The sequence below is a fragment of the Branchiostoma lanceolatum genome, chromosome 3 (assembly GCF_035083965.1).
Source record: "Branchiostoma lanceolatum isolate klBraLanc5 chromosome 3, klBraLanc5.hap2, whole genome shotgun sequence".
Classification (NCBI taxonomy): domain Eukaryota; kingdom Metazoa; phylum Chordata; class Leptocardii; order Amphioxiformes; family Branchiostomatidae; genus Branchiostoma; species Branchiostoma lanceolatum.
This window is the reverse complement of record NC_089724.1, coordinates 13,181,090-13,202,403: the sequence shown is the minus strand read 5'-3', so window position 1 is coordinate 13,202,403 and position 21,314 is coordinate 13,181,090. Positions and strand designations below refer to the sequence as shown.

Here is a 21,314-nt window from a genome sequence, read left to right as displayed (position 1 = left end):
CCTCCTTGATACAACCATTATGGTTTCGCTCAGGATTTGGAAATTCAAAATTCGCGCACCTTACCCCTCCCATTTCTGAAGTGGGATCGGCCAAATCAGATTGGACCTAGAACCGCAACAAAACGTGACCGTAAATAATATGTTATTAATATTTTATTTAGTAATTAAACATTTGTTACCATACAATCAATCAAAATTATAATATCTACATATTATCACATTTTTATGTTGTGACATCTGTAATCATTATCCTTCACATAAGCTCTAAAGCTTATCAAAATTTATTACATACTGTTGCGGTCTACGCATTAAAAATCTGGAAATGGCGACAGTGGTGTGACATTCGGGTGATGTGGACCCACACAATTGTGAGCTGGTGGACAACTCTCTCTATTGCTGACGACTCATAATTGTTATCGACCATCTTAACGATGACCAAACTACCAGCTTAGCCGGAGAAAATACCTCCTAGGAATCTGGACGGTTGAGCAAGTCGCGCTTAAACCGGTCGGTATATGTCACACCACCTCTAGTAAAGTTAAAGGTCAACAACCCGCCGGCCGCGACCTGTAGGCTCTGCTCTGCGACACGTCGGTTTGTGACACATCACTATGTGTTTTTATTGAGGTTTATTGCGTCCTTACAGCAACAGGTCTCTCTCTCTACTGCGTCATGGCCGAGAACGGAGCCGCCGAGCCTGCGATGGACGGGCCAACAACACGGCGGCCCCGCCTGGGTAGCATGAGCAGGCCGCGTAAGTTGACGTTGGTTTTACAAATTTTGTGTAAAAATACCGGCTAGTGAGGACTATGATGCGATCGGTTAGTTTTTGAGTACTTTAATATAGCAAGGACATAAGCTTCTTTTTGTATTCAAACAAGGGCTATCTAAACACAATTCTATACATTTAACAAATCGATTGTTGGCGTCTTGGTGCAGGTGACACGTTGCGGTTTTCATAATTTGTGATGACATGACCTTTGGCGTTTTGATCATCTTTAAGAGTTTGCGTGACGTTTGGTTTGTTTTGAGCCGTACATGACATACCAGGGGCGTGGTTACTATGCAGATGAATGCAAGTCGTATCAAGGTGTCATATTTTCTTAGTTTTAGTAAGCTTTACACCCAGGGATTGTAGTTACTACAATTTTACAGTAAATTACCCTAGAAAATAAACCCCTGGCCTACTTCTTTAGTATGTAGTTACTACATTGGATCCGTCAGTTGATCACTAACTAGAGAGGAACATTATCTTGAAAAGAACTGTTCTTCTTTCAAAAGACAATAGTCATTTAACTTGATGGGGATCTGATACTAGTAAGTACAGTAGTTTAGTTGAGTAGATCAGAACCTCACAAGTACAATGGCCCTTGCTAGCAGACAGAAGGTGAGAAGCACGGTTAATTACTAGACTCTACCAGTCTCCCCCGGTCGCTGGGAAAATAGTAGAAATTGGCCAAATAGAGTCAAATGTTTGAAGGGAGTCGGCTACGGAGATAGGGTCAAATTGGCAACCGAGGAGACTGTCTAAACTCGGCGAGAATAAAGGCAATAAAATTAATCCGGTCATTTTCTGTACAAAGGTAGTAGCTTTGGAGTTGAGATCATTTAGGCCATAAATCAATTAGGGCACGGCCAGAAGACTGTAGCTTTTTCAGTTACTCTCGGCAGACTAACTATTCTAAGTGATGTTTTGGCCCTTATAAACCCACTAAAAACGTCTAAAAATCTTCTTAAATTAAAGTTAATGGTAAAAACATCGTCCAGTGCCGCTGATCACGGCTTGGGCCGAGTTGGGCGTGCGGCTTGGGCGTGCGGTTTGTAGGCTCTACCAGCCTCCGCGGGTCGCTGGGAAAATAGTAGAAATTGACCAAAATAGAGTCAATTATATGAAGGTGGTCGGCTACGGAGACGGCCAAAGTCCCCCAGCAAATGTTCTCCCTATAGCCTGCGCGGTTAGTCTGGTAGATACTAGCGGTTTGGGCGTGCGGTTTGGGCGTGCGGCTTGGGTGCCATTTTGAAACAGTACAGCCCATATTCTGCCTTGTCGATCAGCGAAGGTCAGTAAACATGTTACAAGTTCTTCAAGGTACAACTATTGTAACAAATATCAATGAGATTTGTCCTTTTTTTGGCCAACCCAACGTGTTAGAATGTTGTTTTGATGGGCAAAACGAATTCTGATGACGGACTAGGCACTTCCTGTTACAATTGTCCTGGGCTTGTCTGTTCTGTCACGGTCTGCTCGCAGAGCAATAAAAGGATCATTTAGCTACTTGGCACCTATTAGATAGTGATTAGTGCCGATCAAAGAAGGCACCGACTTTTAACAGTCTCCTCGGTTGCCAATTTGACCCTATCTCCGTAGCCGACTCCCTTCAAACATTTGACTCTATTTGGCCAATTTCTACTATTTTCCCAGCGACCGGGGGAGACTGGTAGAGTCTAGTTAATTACACTTTATAAGATTTCCCGGTATGTCTTAACACCTCACCCGACCTCATCCGACCTCACCCGACCTCATCCGAGTCTAAAATGCAGTGTACATGGGGCAGGGACATTATTTGACGTTCTGGATACGTTAAATATGCAATTGTGAATGCAAAACAAGCAGCAAATTCCAAGTATTTGCCAGTTTTTGTAAGTTACTCCGCACGTTTCCAAGATAGAAGGGTGATACGTGCCGTTTTGAGTATCATGGTCACGGAAAAAGTCAGTAGTGCAGTCAAAATAGGTAAGATCAAGCATATAAATGTGTCTCCGGTATCGTGACAAGTTTACCAATCTTCTACAGTGCTTCAGAGGAATCAGACTTTTGTCAGAAACGAGATTTGTCGAGTCAAAGTTGATCTATTTTCCGCGGGGTTTCGCCATTGTTTTCAACCCAAATACGCACCATATGGGGTTTTCGAGGCACCCGTTAGAGCGGAGTAACTTATAAAAACGGGTAAATACTTTGAGTTTTCTGCTGGTTTAGCATTTATGATTGTATATTTAACGTATCCAGAACGTCAAATAGTGTCCATGCCCCGTGTACACTGCATTTTAGACTCGGATGAGGTCGGGTGAGGTCGGGTGAGGTATTTAGGCATACCCAAGATTTCCCATGGTCTTATCAACATCCCATCTGAACAATATCTTATACCAGTTGCCCACAGACGCACCAGAGGTAGCCATACTAGTAACCTTAAATGCAAGCTCACCTCAGCACGTACTGATTGTTATAGATATTCCTTTTTTCCATGCACGGTTGAAGATTGGAATAGGCTGCGGGGGCATGTTGTGCAAGCCCCGACAGTGGAGGCCTTTAAGGCCAGGCTTGCCGTAGTCCATCAGGCTTGATACCACTTCAGGGGTGGTTAGGGGGTATCATAAAGAAGAAGAAGTACATACATGTACAATGATGTATATGCATTCGATCAATGATGTAAGTGGCAGACTTACCCAAAAACTTTTTGCAAAGACTTTGCCTCTTTTCGTTAAGATTTTGTGTATTTTTGCAAAGATCTTGCATCATGTTTTTACATCAATTCAATCAAGAACACAATGTAACAGCAATACTACAACATCTTTCTGAAATCAGAAGGGTCCTGTTGACAAAGGATTTTCAATGAGTCCAGAGGTTGTGTCAGACACGTTCTACACACATGACACAAGTTAAACATTGATAGAGCCGGTACTCAAAGCTACGAGGTAGATATGAGAAAAACCTTCTTCCACATATATATACTTGGGAAGACTAACATGTCGGGCAGTGAAATGCTTTTAGTTTCTCCCTTCAAATTCAACCTTGTCGTTTACAGTAATACAACAGATGAACCACCAGATTATGAATAGAATTTACACTAGTTACAGCAAGGAGGTCTATATAACCTCCTTGGTTACAGGCAGCATCAATATCAACACAAACAAGACCTATCCATGTCCCAAATATCAAGACAATCCAACCAGGCATTCTCGTGTTATCCTGTTGACAGACAGATGGACAGACAGACACACACACACACGAATGCTAACAAAATTCAGATAAACCAAGACAACTCCCATGAATATCATCTGAGGCTTGCATATAATATGTATTACAGTGACATGGTGTAAGATACACTGCATATTGTTGCCTCGTGTATTAAGTCATCTTTTTTGTCTCAGCATTTCCCTGGTTCGGAATGGACATTGGAGGAACTCTGGCCAAGTTGGTGTACTATGAGCCCACAGACATTACGCCTGATGAGGCTGAGGCAGAACGAGACAGCCTGAAGTCTATCCGTAAATATCTGACCTCCAATGTGGCGTACGGCAAAGAGGGGATACGGGACACTCATCTCGAAATGAAGAACTTGGCTCTATGTGGACGGAAGGGAAACTTGCACTTCATCCGCTTCCCCACAGCAGGGATGGAGCGTTTTCTTCACATGGGCCATGAGAAGAACTTCTCAAGTCTCCACACAACTTTCTGTGCCACGGGAGGCGGGGCCTACCGCTTTGAGGAGGACTTTTTGCAGGTGAGTCAGTCTTGATGACAGAAAAGATACTTACGAAACTTCATTGTACATTCAAGAACAGTTTAAAGTAGTGCAGGGCCCCAAACAGCTAGTACCTTAGAAGTTTTAAAATCACTTAATTAGCAATTAGTTTTATAAAACAGTTGCAGTCTGATCATGACAATAGAAGCAAGCCCATGACCTCCCAGCTTCATGCTCAGTGCTATCGCATTTGCAACTTTCTTGTTTCTATTCAGATTGCAGGTTTGCAGTTGAACAAGCTTGATGAGCTGGACTGTCTGATCCATGGTATCCACTACATAGATTCCAATAAATTCAATGGCAGCTCAGAGTGTTACTGGTATAAGAACCCCACGAGAGAGGACTTGTGCGAGAAGATGCCATTTGACTTCCGTAACCCATACCCCTACATCGTGGTGAACATAGGGTCAGGGGTTAGCATCCTTGCTGTGTATTCGCAGGACGACTACAAGAGAATCAGTGGAACCAGGTATATAGTAATTTTTTTCCTCTAAAGGTAGATGGTTAGCAGGCTGTTCCAGGAACCTGTCCCTTTATTCCTGGAACGAAATTTTCTTGTTTGGACAGACAAAAAATGCCATCCCATCTAAACTTTATTACATGAAAGTGATTATAATGCGTAAATCGACAGATAAAACAACAAAAATCAACAACATGGGCTCCCAAACGGTGAGCGGGATGAAAAAGAAATTAAAGCTTAAAAGAGCCCTGATGGTTGGTGTTCAAAATGATTATGAAAGGTAAGATTACTCAAAGCTCTGCTATTTGTTCCCAAGGAGAATTGTATATTGTGTAGATCTTGTAAATGAAATGTAATATAGATCTACATCATCATCATTTTGGGCAGCTTGCCATTCTTGCTTAAATGCCATTCTTGCTATCCTCCAGCCTTGGTGGTGGAACATTCCTTGGGCTGTGTTGCCTGCTCACAGGCTGTGACACATTCGAGGATGCGATAGAAATGGCGGCAAACGGGAACAGTAATAATGTGGACAAGTTGGTCAAGGACATCTACGGTGGTGATTACACACGCTTTGCGCTCTCTGGAGACACTGTTGCATCAAGGTAATTCTCGGTCTGTGTCATGACTGTCATTTACATGGATTACTCCCTGTGGCGTAAGCGGTACGCAACCCCGCTGCTTCGCCATCTGGATCAAATTCCATGGATCCCAGGGCCTGAGTTCGATCCTAGGGGTCGACTCCAGCTCAGATATGTTGTAAAGGATTGCATTCGTCATTTTGGATGGTGACATAAAGCCGGCGGCCCTGTGTATGAGGGAGCTTCAGACATTAGCCTCAAGCGTCAAACCTCTGCACGTAAAAGAACCCAACACACTTATCGAGGAGAGTAGGGGTGACCCAGTGTGCTTGGCCAAAAATGCGAGCCCTAGCGAAGCCGCATTGCACTACCACTAGCTACTTGAAAAAGCATCATGCTTCACCTCAAATGAGGATGACTTGAAACGAAAAATATTTTCATGCATCAAGACTTTATTGCAAAGTACATGTATTTGTTGAGGTCTCGCATATTTATAAGTAGTAAGCTTACAAATACTAAGTCAAAGAATATAGCTTTAAGATGTATATGTATTGACCAACAATGGAATGAATGACAGAGATTTTGAGTGCTTTAAGATATAGTGGCTGACAATCCTTTGAGGAATAGATGACAGAACGTATAATATTCCGTTTGTCTAGTTTTGGCAACATGCACATCAAGGAGAAGAGGGAAGCTGCCAACAAGGAGGACCTGGCACGAGCGACACTTGTCACCATCACTAACAACATCGGCTCCATAGCCCGCATGTGTGCCCTCACTGAGGTAGGTATGACTTCAGGCACGCAGTAGGGAGAACTTAAGGACTAATGTGACATGACACTGTAGTTTAAACATCTAGCTTTCACCATGATTTCCTTGAATGCTGGAAATTGTAGTTCCTAATTCATGGTGGTCAGTTGTAACCAGTTAATTGTAATCATGTTTTTTCAAACAGAAAATTGAACGTGTGGTGTTTGTTGGGAACTTCTTGCGAGTGAACCCCATCTCCATGAAGCTTCTGGCTGATGCCATGGACTTCTGGTCAAGCGGACAACTCAAGGCACTTTTTCTGGAACATGAGGTGAGGGCCATTAGTTTATGGGGTTGGGAATGATTATGAAAATTTGAAGGCCAGGTACATGTAAATGTGATCCAAAATGCTTTCTTACATTGCTGCACAAATCTGTATGAGGGTGTTTGCTAGCCAATGTTTTCGTTGTAACATGGTTATTGTTAACTGCGCCAAAATTTATGTGTGTCTGTATACCATGGGAGAACAAACAAAGATGTTGTTTGATTCAGGGTTACTTTGGAGCTGTAGGTGCACTTCTACAACTCACAAAGACATCTCCATTTGATCTACCTGTCGACCAATGAACAATCCTGAGTCTCCATACCACTGCCAACACAATGGGACCAGTCTGACCCCCTGCAGCTTTGTGACCTGCACACATTCTCTGCTCTGCAATGTGCCAACATACACCTGTGGAAAAATGTTCTACCTGACTGTTACTAGTAAAGGAAGTGCTGTAGTTAGATTTTAGAGTTGTGTATTCACAATCTTGTACCACAAGGGCACTGAAAAGCCAAGAACCACAATTTTAAATACATTACTTGCTTACGTAGGCCTGCTGGCCATTCTTGGGCATAGGCAACAGATATACAATACCAGGCAATCAAAGTGAGGAGGCAATGTGACAATTAGATGTGGTTAGAACCCTTTTTAGCATGCATAAGTGCAAAATTGTTGTCTTTTTAGATGTAAGTACCAATGTTACATGGAACAAATCCAACTTAATTTTAATCCATTTACAAACATTTTGCTGATGTAGTGACCAATATAGAGGTCTGAGAGATCAGTAAAGAAAACTGAAAATCATTTGAGAATGTAGGTGATATAGTTTCATTGCATTCAAACTGATTGAGCAATTGTACATAAAGTAATGTAGGGGTAAGAATGCATCCATATCAATATAAGCAGTAGCACATAGGTGACTCTTCCATACAATTCCTTTGGGGATGACGGGTCAGTTTGGGAACATTTTTTTAACAAAAGGTAGATACAGCTAGATCAAGATTGATGTTCAGTACAATTTTGTTGTATTGTTAGACATAAGCACCTGTCAAGTTTCCCTACCTACTGTAACAGATACAAATGCTGAGTTGTCACCGCAAGGTATTTCTCACCTATGCTAATTATTTTGTCTTTATTGTAAACCATATATATTCTATTTTGAAATATCAACAGACTAAATGTCACTTAACACATTTTACACTGGCAAGTTTGAACCAGTGTGATATCAGAGTGTAATACTCTTTTGCTATACCATTAACAGTTCTTCTGATTAGTATGATAAGTTATATCCAACTTGTGAAAAATAAGGGAGATTTATAATATGTAAATTTTCCAGAGCTTAAAAAATTGGAAACCACATTTACTAAAGTGAACAAAAACTACATGAATCCGAAGGTGGTCTGATAAAGAACAAGACAATAAGATAAAAAAGGGAGACTTGACAGGTTTGCAATTACAATGTAGTGTGTCTAATTATAATAGTGACAGGATACCAGAATTATTTATACACAACCAAGTGTGTAGGGAATTTTGTTACTAGTATCCAGTGACTTACCAACCTGATTAAGGTATTAATGGATAGAATAGTCATAGTTTTGTTCACCTTTTAAAAATATCGTACTCTGCATGTTGTACATAATTGAGAAACTAGGGAGGGATAGATTCGGGTAAGTTTGAAGTTGAACATTCCCAATCTGAAATCACAAGCATGCTCCGAAGCCTGCATCTATGCTTCAACTTATAATGTTAGATGTTTCCAAAGATGCTTTTATAATCTGTCCGGCAGTGATAGTCCTGAGACCAATGTGATGATTATGATGTAGCTGTATGATGATGTGTGAGAGTCCTACTAATAACAGGGTTTTTCCCTTTTTTTTGCTTCCAGCTTATAGAAAAACTTTACCACCAGTATCAGGTTATTAGCACAATTACAGATACACTCGATGCAGATCAGGATGATGCAAATGTTGTAAATAATTGTTGTGAAGAGATTAATATGTGTTAATTTATTACCAATAGGCGTGTTGTAAAAAAATCATAGTTCAGTGAGTCACTGGAAGCCTCTACTTTCAACCGAAACCTTACAGATCATGCTTATCAACATAGCTCAACTGGGGCTTGAATTATGAAATCTGATAATTGTTTATTTACATTAGTTTTGTACATGAATGCCACTATCAGTTTGAACAGGTTATACATGCAGTATAATGTAAATGTTGAAAACCTTTTTGGAAGCACGATTACCTAACTACATTATGTAAATATGGTACTGATTGTAGATGGGAGTCCGGACAAAGAGGGCATCATATCTGGGACTATCCCATTTGCACAATAGATGGTCACTACTCCTCAGAGATACTTAACAGTTTGTTTGGACTTGTTTGAAACCTACCCAACAGGCTTTGTTTCTTTTAAACGTCTCTGTAGACTCCCCAGATGGAGTAATTCTTGTGTTTGCCAGTGGACAATTCCAAAGTCTTTGTTTGGTCAGTGTTACTTTGTGACTAGAAATTTGAGGTGGAACAGAACCTGATGTCCAACCTTCTCTATCTTTAGTTTACTAGTGCTGTAACTGTTCCCCTGTAACCATTGCAGCTCCTGGTAGGCTACCAAATTACTTGGTGCAACACCAATTGCCATCAGATTGTAAATTCATAAATGGATGATTCCCGAAGTCTTTCATATACATGTAATCATATTTGAACAGCAAGGTGAAGACACCTTTTCTTTTTATTACAAAAGTAGCTATGTGATGCCTCAGTTTTTGAATTTGGAATGGAGGATTTTTATTACCTTTTGTTACAGGAAACACCTGTGCTCTCTGCAGTGTATTATCTGATGGGAAGAGAGGACACAAAACTTTTTAGATTAAGTGACATACATACATGAATAAATCAATCAAATCTATACAAGGCGTTCTTTGTTATGGGATTTCAATCTGTAGCTATACCAAGAGACACTTGAATTGCCTAGGGTCCGTTGACATTTACTTGACAACATGGTGTGATGTCTTGATATGGCATTGACTGTCAGACAAACAGCATGTTTTGGTATGTGCAAACTTGCATGTGTGGTGACAATATGCCTCAATTTGAAAGGTTAATCCAATTTATTCAGAAGCATTGATAACTGTTTTTGAGGGGCTCAAAGCAATTTGCTTGAATCTGTATTTGTGGATAGTCTTCCAATCTCTTCCCAACAGGTACAAAACACTTTTCTTTGAGAGGTTGTATAGAATAAAGCTGTGCATACACAATGAAGACAGTGGTCTGAGTTTATTTGGAATGTGTGATAACATGTTTACAAACTTTGTTCCTTGACATGTACTTCACTAATTTTATTTAGTCCACCTGAAAAACATGGAATAATTTTGTCTACAAGAATGGACAACCTGACAATATAACAATTCATAAAAGCCATGGAGGGTAATAAAGATCCTCAATACCTGATATTTGTATCCTATACAGGAAAAAACCCACAATACATCTTTCTTTACTTTGCCACATACCAGTAAAAGTAATTCCATGCATGTACATAGGTTTTGGCACTTTTCTTACAAAACCAAACATGCTACTTCTCAGAGTTATGCAACATTATTTCTTGGTTTCAAATCATTTTAATGGCTGAATCTGAGGTCTTGACTTGTATTAGAGTGTCTTGGTCTACATCATAGTTACTGAGAGCACTGTCTGCCAGCGGGGTGATGGCTACATGGGGCATGTCGCAGCAAGGCTTGCTGAGGGCAGGGTAGTACTGTCGGTATATAGTGTATGCCATCAGCAGCCCCATGGCAGATCCCACAGCAATGTCTGAAACACACAGATACAAACTTCAAGGTTTGTTATGACCAATTTTCTACAGAGAAGTCATATCAAGCATATCAGCAATATTGCCAATAGTCATTCATCTGACATTTTATATCCTCTCACTGAAACTCTTATTGGTGGCAAAATGAATGCTTACAGAGCTCTGTCAACAATAAAACAGAAGCCTGGAGCAATTTTGTTCAACGGACTTGGTCGGAAATGTCACTATTTCACATACAAGCAATGTAATGTATATTTTGACAATGATAAGTATCTGTAAAATTTTAAATGAAGTCTTATATTTATTGTCATGCTAATTTAAATTCAAATTCATCATATTTGAATTTTGACCCCACTGAAAACATTAGTAAATTACTAAATACAACACAACCGCCATTAATACTGTCATACTATGAAAACAAACATGTAACAAGAACAATATGCCTGTCTTGGACCTCTGACAAAATGCCCAGGAAGTGGAGCTAAACCAGACGCTGTTCCAGCCTTTTGGTAATGACCTTGCTCCCACAAATACTTACTTCAGCAGGTAAACAGATCAAGTTCTAGGTGAAGTTTGTTCTTTAGTTGGTCATAAGCCGCAAGCAAGAGCACGACAAACCGTGTTCAAGATGGTAATGTTACTTCTGTTGTGTGTCGTCCTTCCTCTGACCCGTGGACATCAAGAAGAAAGTTCTGGAACAGCAGACAGGTTTGTGTGCAGCCCTGTCATCAACATACCGAAGCTGGCTTGCAGCGGCCATGATGACAACTCATGTCTGGATGCCTGCAACAGTAAAATTGAAGGCTTGGAACGCCATCTTGATAAGGAGAAGAAGAAAATTACTGACTTGGAGCAGCGTTTATCCTCGCTGGAAGGTCAACGAGTGAGGGCCGGGCTGGGAAGTGCCGCTGACCCAGGACTGTCTTGCAAATAAATAAAGGACACTGTAGATTCAGCACAGGATGGACTGTACCATCTTCGCAGCCAAGAAGGGATTGTGTACCAGACCTATTGTGACATGACAACTGCTGATGGTGGGTGGACTCTTGTCTCCAGTGTGCAAGCGTGCATGAGAATGACATATACGGAAAGTGTACCGCAGGAGACCGCTGGTCTTCAACAAGGGGGAGCACCACCAACTACCCCTGGGGGGATGGAAACTGGGCTAATTTTAACACATTTGGTTCAGTTGAATTGGCGACTTGCGATGACCTGAAGAACCCTGGATACTTCAGCATCAACGCCTCTGACGTGATGCTGTGGCATGTCCCCAACAACACCCCGCTGTCACAGTACAAGTCGGCAGCCTACCTCAGGTACTATACAACTGATGGGTTCCTAAAGCAGTATGGTGGCAATCTCTACTCACTCTTCAAGGATCACTTTCCAATAGTCTACAATGGTGGGACAGGTAATGGACCAGCAATTCCCATTACCTGGGACAATGGGAGTGAAGACTTACTCAAGTCACTCCTGGCTCCTAATGTTCTCACTGAGGTGACTCCTGGTTTTGTACACTTCTGTGTTTTCAACAACGAACGAGCCCCTCATGCTGTGTGTCCAGGTCTGAAGTACAATGGAGGCAACGTTGAGCAGGCGTGTATCGGAGGTGCAGCATACTGGCCAGAAGCAGCCCCTCGTCAGTGTGGGGACTTTGCAGGCAAGGATTGGGACGGCTACGGAACACACACCGGCTGGAGCAGCAGTCTACTGGAGCTGGAGTCAGCTGTTCTGTTCTTCTATCGTTAGAACTTAACATGTACTACCTGCACAATAGAACCAAGATAGCTGACGCACTTCCAGTATCAATATGACAACGCTTGCCAATATCTTAAGTGGGCTTTGACCAAATGTCTAGTAAGAGGAAATACCTCGGTTGTAGAGGTGTTGAAAGTTGCTGAGTGAAATTAGCATTGGAATGAGCCAGTGACTGATCTAATGACTTTATATGTAGCGTCTGCATACATATGAATGATACTGTGCATGATCAGGCATGGACTAGTTCCAGTATCTGCACATTTCAATATTATAAATATATTCAAAAATCCTAACGTTACCATATTAGAGATTACAATAATTTCACACAATATGTGAAGTCTCTACCACCTGTTAAGTAGCTGCAAGAAATTACTACTGACAGATGCAAAAGGAGACAGTAGTAATGCAAGAAAATAGAACATAGAAAATATACCCAAATATTGTATCAAGTTCAGCCATGACATGTAGAGTATCTGTCTCAGTATAAAGTCTCTGACCTTGCCAGTGATGTCTGTAGTCTGACGTTCGAGACACGGCAATCATAGTAGCACCAAGCAGGGGCAAGCCTGCCAGAAGTAGTCTCCAAGACTGGCCACGCCCCTTGCCCTGGAAGCAGTGCAGTTTTCCAGCTAGGTACAGGGCAGCAAATGTCAGTCCTGTGAAGGAAACTGAGAAAGACAAAAATGTTGGTCGCCTGACTTATTTCACATAGTCAAATATGGTTATGTATCTTTAAAAAAAAATGTCAAACTGATGTTTACATATCTACAACAGACCAAAGTTAAAATCCAGAGTTAGATTAGAACCTACATGAGGAGTGTCCACTGGGAAAGCTTTTTCTACCCTCAATGATGGTGTCAGGATCTCCGGTGCACTTCATATCTTTACTCCACTTTCCGTCCGGGAAACAACGGGAGAAGAAATCCGGTCTAGGTCTGGGCAGAGAAAACATGTGTTCAAGTTCAGTCGACAGGGGTTAAAGCTTAAAAAGTATTTCTATTGACAATACAGAGGTGTTTGGAAATTACACTAGCCTGAGTACCAGTGTCCGTAGTGACCACTGGCTCAAAAAAATTCACTTGCTAACCACGTGGTTAGCAAGCGAATTTTTTTTGTGCCAGCGGTCACTACGGAGGCTGGTACTCAGGCTAGGAATACACAGTCTTACTCTATAAAACCACATTTTGAAAATTAGTTGATGGCAAGGAATGTGACATGAATAATCAAACAAGTTTGTGTCATAAATGACTACCGGTACTCAACTGTGTGGCTGCTAATGAAGAAAGGACATCAACACAACACTTAGTTTGAGAACATCTTCTCTCTTCTCTTGCTTGTTGTCTATATTCTGTACTGTTGTGTCTCCACAAAATGCATGCTAACAATGCAATGCTATGAAATAGTATAATAGTAGACATACCTGCCATACATGAGTTTAACTGTGTTGGTGACAACCCCATTCAGCACCAAGGCCAGGGTTACAGCTGAAATCACAAAAATACATTTAGTTTCAAAAGTTATCTATCCTAGTTTCTCTGGAGGACATCATAATTTTCATAAGTTGCAAAAGATAATGAGTCCCTATAGGTGACAATTCAAAATACTCACCTAGAATTCCTTGGAATGCTTCTATCTTGTCTCGTTTGACAGTGGAATAAACAATCACCACGATGAGTGGTGCTGATATTGCTATTGCCTGAAATGCACAAGGAAATCACTTTTCAGTTCATGGACAACAAATTAAGATTTGGTTTGTCTGAATCACTTCCCTTATTTGAAGTTATGCCATGCCAGGTAAAATGACTTTATCAATTTCAATTATGGCACAAATGTCACTACTAGTATCTGATGACATAAAAGTTTGTCTGAAGTTACGATCATTTAGCATAATTGAATCATTTTACCAAGGTTATAACCTCCTTGATTTTACCAATAATGTACCTTTGTAACAATAAATCATAAATGGGTGGAATATTCCCCAACTTACAAACATGACCGTGCTTGGCACCGCATCATGCTGGATGTGTGGGTACTTGTACAGCCACCTCTCCTCAGGCTGGATCTCACGGATAAAGGGAACCATGTCCTCTGTGATCCTGCAACAGGAGTCATGGATTTTAATACAGTACATCGGTGTCATGTTGGCGTAATACTAGTAGTTAGGGTGTTTGGCCTAGAACCCAAAGGTCCTGGGTTTGAATCCCCAGACATACCACCAATGTTGTGCTCTTAATTACGACTTTCCTCACTCCTCCCAGGTGTAAAAATGGGTATCTAAGTTCAGCTGGGGAGGTAGAAGGCGACGGAGGGTTCCAATACCGTACCCCTAGACACAGTTCCAGTGGATAACAACCCACTGCTCCTACGGCCTTAAGATAAAGGCTAGGGGACTACCTTTACCTTTATACACTACATTATCAAAAAATATGATAATGTTAGATTTGAACTGTTAGTCACTTGTTGGATTTATAGCTAGTATTAGTCTATACGATTATACCGCAATGATTCCTGAGTCAACAGAAACATCCATTGAAGCCATACTATGGATATATCAGTTATAAATCTCTAACTCCCACAGGAACTTTGATGTTGAACCGATCAACTTGAACTTACAGAAAGATGACCAGAAGCAGAATCCTGACCACCAGCTCGCTGACGATGTATGCTGCCTGCCTGGCCATGGTGCATCTATGACAGGCCGATACAAAGTCCATCTTGCCTAAAGGTCGCGTTCTACTGTGTCTGTGTTAATGATTTACCATTACGGCATCAGCTGTCATATAGCCAGATGGCCAGGTTTGTTGGGGTGGGGAGGGGGGCTAGTCCAGGATAAGCCTCTGATGATCAATCAATAGTTTTCCCAAAAAACCATGACGTCAACAATAGCTTTACTGACTAATAAATCCATAACGGTACATACACGTTGGTGTTACAACAATATTTCTCACTGACAGACTTAAACTCGACTTAAAACCCTAAAACTCATTCCAGCGGATTTCATACGTGTCCGGAAACCTTCTTCCAACCCACACTTTTCTTCCCATCATGCACTGTAAACAACATGGCTGACTTGGGATCTTAGCTGGAAACTCGCCGGTGTGCGTCGGAAAAATTCTCTTTTGTGCGGTTTGCTCGAAATCTTGGCATCCTAAAACTGCAACGATAGGAAAGACCAAAGTCTAGAGCATGAAGACGATACAGATGGCCCTGACAGGGGCCCTGCACCACCACAACAAAGGGGCTTCCGACTGGTAAGAGATACGCCTTCGTCATCAGTCATTCGTTTAGTCACATGATAATTCTTTCGAATTCGACTTTAAACTAGTTTATCCACAATAATATGGACCCATGTCTGTAATTGCATGACCGTTCGTGTCAGAGAATGTGCATAGTTGGGTCATGATTGTAAGGCCAAGTTACATGTTCTGTGTGTTCAAACCCGCTGAAAGTATAATTTAACGGTTGATACTGTAATAATTTAATATGAACTTCACCGTCTTCCTGGTCCTCCCACCCTTGCGAATTTCTTGTCGCCCCGCCCACTAGATAATGTAAGCCTCGTCCTGTTTTCATCGACAGGACGCATAATCAATAAGTTAACGATTGTTAATCAATGTCCTCCACACTTGTTTTCTTTTTCCATTGTCTGCATGTAAAAATATGCATTGTCAAGTTTCTCTACTTGAGCCGTTCATTGTTCAGAAAACGATGTCCACCTGTGAGATATTTGATATAGGTGCAGTTCGTGAATGCTGTTGTTGAACGTTGTTTCAGGGGTTGGCCGGGCCTGCTGGCGTATGGCTGTCAGAACTTTGTTGTAGTGGTGGATACTCATACTGTACAGGTTGGTATATCTTAAGCAGCATGCTATGGTTAAAGTTGTTAGTCCCACTTTTGGATCATGAGTTGGGATCCGAGTATGTATTTTATTGTTGAGAATTGTAGTCCTTTTGAGAGGGCACGGTAAATTGTAAGTCTCATAATTGTAATTATGAAGGTGTTAAAAGGAAACATTTTGAGCAAACTGAAAAATGTGCTGGCTGATCAAAACCTGTATTACTAGTTCCTTATGCAGCTAGTAGAAATACATCATCCGTTTACATTGGGACCTGTCATGAATATTGTTAGCTGTCAAACCCCTAGTAACACTCACACATACACACTCATACCGATTAGCCCCCCAGTAATGCAGGAGGAACATGCAATCTATACCTCGGTAGTCCTGGACAGTGAGAGTTTGTAACACACACAATGATGACAACAAAGTCAGAACAATAAAACTGTTAATACAATCAATTTCAATGTATGTACCAGTACTCCCATTATATAAAAACTAGAGTTTTCCCCATAGTAACTTAGCTGATTATGAATTTACGTGATATATGTGTTACGGTAAAGGACTGCTGAAGAATATTTACAGTACTTGAACGTTATTTGCAGGTTGTTCAGACCCTTGACAGACACAAGACCAATGTTGTCAAGGTAAGACAAAGGAGTTTATAAACCTTATACTGTTATAGTTATAGTAAGACTGAAATCCCTGATTAAGGCTCATTTTCCCCCACTACTTTGTATGCTGTTATTCTGTTTCAATTGGGAGCCAAAAATATCATTGTTTTTCTTTTGATTTGTAAAACGTTAACTAAAAGCATAAAAACATGCTCTTTACCTGTAATGTATTTTACAACATTTAACAGGTAAAGTGGGCACGTGAGAACTACCACCATGACCTGAACCTCCCCTACACGCTGCGACTAGCCTCAGCCGACTCCCACGGCAGGATTGTGGTATGGGATGTCAGCCAGGGACTGATACGGGCAGACTTCTATGATGGGACTAAGCCTGTTCAAGGTGAGGAATCTGTCATGTTCTTCCTTTATGTGGTTATAGGATCAATATTTGGACATGCAATGTTGTTACTTGTCTAATCAGTATGATTGAATCGGTCAGCTTGGCCGTGTAATTCAATTTTTGTCTATGAGATAGAAGTCCCTAAGGACTTGTAACACGGCAGTAGATTAAGTCAAATTCTAAGTAGTTTTGAGTCCGCATGATGTCCATCTGTAATAGGATAGAAGAAATATAATGGAAACAGGTCTGTGTGGTCAATGGGTTATGAGTTGGTTTGATTCTAACCTAGATTTACGTTTGCATTGTCTTTGGGAATTGTAGTTCAGTATGAAGAGTTATTTTTGATATTTCTTATTTTACATTTTGGTCTGTGTGACAGTTAATGCTTGCCAGAAAATTAAGTTCCAAATAAAGGCTCTTTAACCTTGTGCAATGGATGTACAGCTATTAGGCCGTACTTGTCGTACTTGACTGAGGAAAGAAGTCTTTATTACTGTCTTTCCTTATTCCAGATTTGGAATGGCTGTCCACCCAGGATGCCTGTCCCACGTTACTAGCAGCCATCCACCCTCCCAGCTCGGTGGTGCTATGGAACGCTGACACCGGAACAAAGCTGTGGAAAAAGAACTTCAACGAGACTCTGCTGTCATTCGCCTTTGACCCCTTCAACCCTGCCAACATGACCTGTAGGATATCTGTTAAAACTGTGTCTGCAGTATTGTAGAGTGGAATACCTTTGCATGACTGTGTCTGATTACATGTATCATCACATTTAAAGCATTTCCAAAGATTGTATCAAATTTTATACTTATAAAGATAAGTAGATATTGAACATTGTAGATATATATGTAACAAAATGTAATTGTCGCATGTTAGGTGTGTTTAGAAATATATTTCAATGTTTGTATGCTGTGTAAACAAATAAAAGGCTTTACAGAAGCAGCCCTGTAAAAGTGTGAGAGCTTTTATTGAAACTATAAAATGACGGTAAACATTTTCTCCCTCCAGTGCTGGCCAATGACTGTATCCTGTTTGTGAGTGACTTCATGACGTCCAGACCCCCTGCAGGGACAGGGCGCCGGTTCTACATCTCCAATCCGGCCAGCCCCGTCAACTCCGGGGCAGCGGACGGGGGGAGATCGTCGGAGCGCAGGACAGGGGGGCGCTCAGCGCTGAGGAGAAACTTTAAACTGCTGGTGGGAGATGTCAAAGACAGGTAAGGCACTGAAGTATTGTTATTGTTATTAGGTAACTTTTAAGCGCTCCTGTAATCTCAGTATGACAGTGATTGTACAGTACTAGGTGCGGCCATAGAACTGTAAGGTTATGAACCACCCACACCCTACTTGTTGCTATAGATAACCTAGGAGGGAGAATTAACTTCAGTTGTGTAATGTATTGGGGGAAGGTATTTTAAAGAATCTTAAGATTAAGAGCAGCATGTAGCAGAAATTTCCTGTGTCACAAATTTTATTACAGAAAGTGAAATCAAGGAGCCTTTTAAGACCTTTGGGGTGTTTTCTGTGTGCTGCGTGTCTTACAGTACTAACAAAGAGCTCCTTGACAGTGTGTTCCCCACGTCGAAGGCCGGGGAGGACGCCGTGACGTTGAACGAGTGTCTCCAGCTGATGTACCTGCGGTCCTGCCGGAACCACCTTCTGCTTGTCTACTCCAAGGAGCTGCTCATCCTGGACCTGGAGATTAAACAAACGGTCGGCATTGTCGCTATAGAGAGGAGTGGGTCACCTTTTGTACAGGTAAACATGGTCAGAATTCATCCTGTCGTGCTACCCTTTCTTGCACATACACACTCATTGATGGGATACTGGTAAGTTTGTATTGTAAAGATGGTAGAATGGCAGAAGAAGAGTTTCTATCAAACATGGCCTCTCTGTCTTATCTAAAGGTGGTAGCTTGCAGACAGAGGGATGCCCTGCTGTGTCTTCATGAGAATGCCAGTGTGACCGTTCGTGTGCGGAGAAAAGTTGTCATGGGGCCATTTTCAACACCTGTGGACCAGATTGGCAACATGGCCTCCCAGCAGACAGGTGTGGAACTGCAGCTATCTTTGCTTCAAATGTAAAGCACTTGAATTGATCCATGACTTTGATTCTCTGTGCCATAATTGGCTCAGTAATGTAGTCCAACTAGTTATAGGGAAGCCAGTTTTGTAGCCATTAGTCTTTGTCTGAAGAAATAGCAATTAACACATTAAGCATGTAAGATCAGTGCCTCAATTTTAGGATGGTATAGCTTAGTACACTGTATCTGCTATAGACTGTTCTCCAAGTGTCACTGGGCTGCAACAGCCATATCCTTTCAATGGAAAGTATTTTCCTGTTGTTGATTATGGAAAATATACCTAACTTTTTGCCAGTTGATAGAAATCATGTAAAAACCTTAAAAGTTTGATATCCACTTTATAACATATTCTAAGATTATGCAATGATGCCTGTTTACTGAGATGATGACAGTGGATGCGTACCAAAAAGCTGTCTACTGTAGTGATTATTTTGACTATTGAAGCTGATTCTCTTTACAGGTGACTTGAGCCCATTGAGTGAGCAGGACGTCACGTACGAGCTGCGTTGTCAGTCAGAGGCTATTCGCATCACCAAGCACATACGGATCACCGGCATGGCAGCCTGCCCCGTGAACGAGCGCTCTGTCGCCATCTTTGTGAATGACGGCCGAATCATGTTTTGGAACCTTACTACCGTCCCTGCTCTAGTACAGGCCAGAGACACGCCTAACCACACACAGACACACCTCTCGCCGCTGCACTCCCCGGGCTTTTCTCTTAGTGACAGCGGAAGTGATCCCTACAAGTATCCTTCTTCATCCAGTTCCAGTGAGGCCTCTACAGCCGCTGTCTCACCTGCAAAAACTGCCAAAACCTGTTCTGTGCCAAGAACGTGCAATGTCCCACATGTGAAGATGGCAATATGTGACATGATCGGTCAGACTTATGGCCCAACAGAACCCAGTGTGGACAGACAAGGGTATGTGTTCAGATTCACCCTGCAGGGGCTGTTGAGTGGACTGCCACTACCCCCCACGATCATCAAAATGTGTCCACCTCTAACGACTAAGAACTGGAATGTGTACAGACCACTGCTGGCAGTTGGTAAGAACCTCCCCCAGTCTTTTTCACATGGTCAATTCAATACAATTTCAATTTATTCATTTTACTAGCATGTCAGGATCTTGTCCATGAAGTTGATTCAAAAGAATGAATTGTCATGTGCCTAACCATTCTAGATGACAGCTTTGTGACTACTTCTACAGCTGTATGTCAATCCCTTAAATGCTGTAATTGTATTTTTTCACATTTTCATCTGGTACTGTTGGCTTTACGTATATACTGTTTCCTGCAAACTACATGTTAAATGTTTGCTCCTATTGCCCCTCCCACCTGCCCAGGTTCTTCCCATGGTCTTGTCCAGGTGTACAACCTGTCCAGTGGGCTGCTGTGGAGGGAGTTTAACATCCACACCTGTCAAGTAAGGTGAGAGACAAGGCCTACAATTCCTCATTCACACAATTATTCTGGTTGTTTGAAAAAGGGAACCCCAATATAATGTTAGAAGTAAAACTTGGACATAAAGTGACCCTTTTCCTGTCACATCTACAGGGGGCTGGAGTGGACTAGTCTGACCAGTTTCCTGTCCTTTGCCTACCCGTCTCCTGGGCAGTCTGGGCTGGTCAAGAATGAACTACTGCTGGTCAACCTGCAAACAGGTAAGGGACATAGTCAATACTTGTACATGTACATATATATTGAATTCTTTATCCTTGTACTGCACATGAGGTACCAATGTGCAGTCAATTAGGCAAAGAAAAAGAAAAAATCTGGTCTATTTGATTGCTGTGCTGAAATTGATGCAATGTAGAACTTTTTTGTTTCCATGAAGTGAGCTTTTGAGAACTGGCCCTTAGAATTGCATTTTGCTGTCCTCTACCAGTATGTAACACCCTCTCAATGTTGTAAGCCAGTAAATCTATATGTACAATCATTGCTTGGCTATGGTCCAAACCAGCTGGTTAAGAGCTACTTATGTCATTGATTCGTATTCTTCGAATTCTTGTTGATGATGAATATTCCTTTTTTTTATTTTATTCCAAGGTTCAAGTGAACTGTTTCGGGGAGACAAGGGGAACGATGAGTCACCCATAGAGATTGTCCGAATCTCACATCTCAAGTGAGTATGTTGTATGTAAATGCAGCACATATGTGCACAGCAAGCTTAGTTGCAGTC

At 41.6% G+C, this 21,314-nt stretch overlaps 4 protein-coding genes across 5 annotated transcripts in view; 3 read left to right on the top strand and 1 right to left on the bottom strand.

Moving 5' to 3' along the window:
• Positions 1-349: 349 nt before the first annotated feature.
• LOC136430390 (pantothenate kinase 3-like) lies at positions 350-9,899 on the top strand. The gene is made up of 8 exons (XM_066420943.1): positions 350-368; positions 647-754; positions 4,150-4,502; positions 4,739-4,992; positions 5,412-5,588; positions 6,224-6,347; positions 6,520-6,645; positions 6,867-9,899. The coding sequence occupies exons 2-8, from the start codon at positions 673-675 to the stop codon at positions 6,939-6,941; spliced, it is 1,191 nt and encodes a 396-aa protein (XP_066277040.1). The 5' UTR covers positions 350-368; positions 647-672; the 3' UTR covers positions 6,942-9,899.
• LOC136430393 (phospholipid phosphatase 4-like) lies at positions 9,900-15,226 on the bottom strand. The gene is made up of 7 exons (XM_066420945.1): positions 14,818-15,226; positions 14,192-14,300; positions 13,813-13,900; positions 13,625-13,688; positions 13,015-13,139; positions 12,702-12,872; positions 9,900-10,448 (listed from the first exon to the last, which is right to left on the bottom strand). The coding sequence occupies exons 1-7, from the start codon at positions 14,916-14,918 to the stop codon at positions 10,246-10,248; spliced, it is 861 nt and encodes a 286-aa protein (XP_066277042.1). The 5' UTR covers positions 14,919-15,226; the 3' UTR covers positions 9,900-10,245.
• LOC136430391 (intelectin-1-like) lies at positions 10,813-12,658 on the top strand. Its single transcript, XM_066420944.1, is given in 2 exon segments — positions 10,813-11,506; positions 11,509-12,658. Coding segments are annotated over 2 exon segments (1,119 nt in total). The 5' UTR covers positions 10,813-11,074; the 3' UTR covers positions 12,196-12,658.
• A 33-nt stretch (positions 15,227-15,259) lies between the features above and the next one.
• LOC136430385 (WD repeat-containing protein 11-like) overlaps positions 15,260-21,314 on the top strand; it is a 14,945-nt gene continuing 8,890 nt past the window's right edge. For both annotated transcript variants that reach the window (XM_066420933.1, XM_066420932.1), the window contains exons 1-12: positions 15,260-15,455; positions 15,979-16,048; positions 16,645-16,686; positions 16,902-17,055; positions 17,568-17,741; positions 18,064-18,271; positions 18,623-18,812; positions 18,962-19,103; positions 19,598-20,182; positions 20,479-20,563; positions 20,690-20,796; positions 21,182-21,257. In XM_066420933.1, the coding sequence (XP_066277030.1) occupies positions 15,391-15,455; positions 15,979-16,048; positions 16,645-16,686; positions 16,902-17,055; positions 17,568-17,741; positions 18,064-18,271; positions 18,623-18,812; positions 18,962-19,103; positions 19,598-20,182; positions 20,479-20,563; positions 20,690-20,796; positions 21,182-21,257 (1,898 nt within the window). In that variant the 5' untranslated portion in view covers positions 15,260-15,390. The remainder of the gene's footprint in view (positions 15,456-15,978; positions 16,049-16,644; positions 16,687-16,901; positions 17,056-17,567; positions 17,742-18,063; positions 18,272-18,622; positions 18,813-18,961; positions 19,104-19,597; positions 20,183-20,478; positions 20,564-20,689; positions 20,797-21,181; positions 21,258-21,314) is intronic.

What these genes read in the sequence shown, in the direction of transcription:
- LOC136430390 (XM_066420943.1), top strand. Translation starts at nt 673, where the DNA reads ATGGCCGAGAACGGAGCCGCCGAGCCTGCGATGGACGGGCCAACAACA. An exon ending in GGGTAGCATGAGCAGGCCGC is followed by an intron (nt 755 to 4,149) that starts GTAAGTTGACGT and finishes TTTTTGTCTCAG; the next exon opens with CATTTCCCTGGTTCGGAATG. An exon ending in TTGAGGAGGACTTTTTGCAG is followed by an intron (nt 4,503 to 4,738) that starts GTGAGTCAGTCT and finishes GTTTCTATTCAG; the next exon opens with ATTGCAGGTTTGCAGTTGAA.
- LOC136430393 (XM_066420945.1), bottom strand. Translation starts at nt 14,918, where the DNA reads ATGGACTTTGTATCGGCCTGTCATAGATGCACCATGGCCAGGCAGGCA. An exon ending in AGCATTCCAAGGAATTCTAG is followed by an intron (nt 13,689 to 13,812) that starts GTGAGTATTTTG and finishes TTGTGATTTCAG; the next exon opens with CTGTAACCCTGGCCTTGGTG. An exon ending in CTACAGACATCACTGGCAAG is followed by an intron (nt 10,449 to 12,701) that starts GTCAGAGACTTT and finishes TGTGTGTTTCAG; the next exon opens with ACATTGCTGTGGGATCTGCC.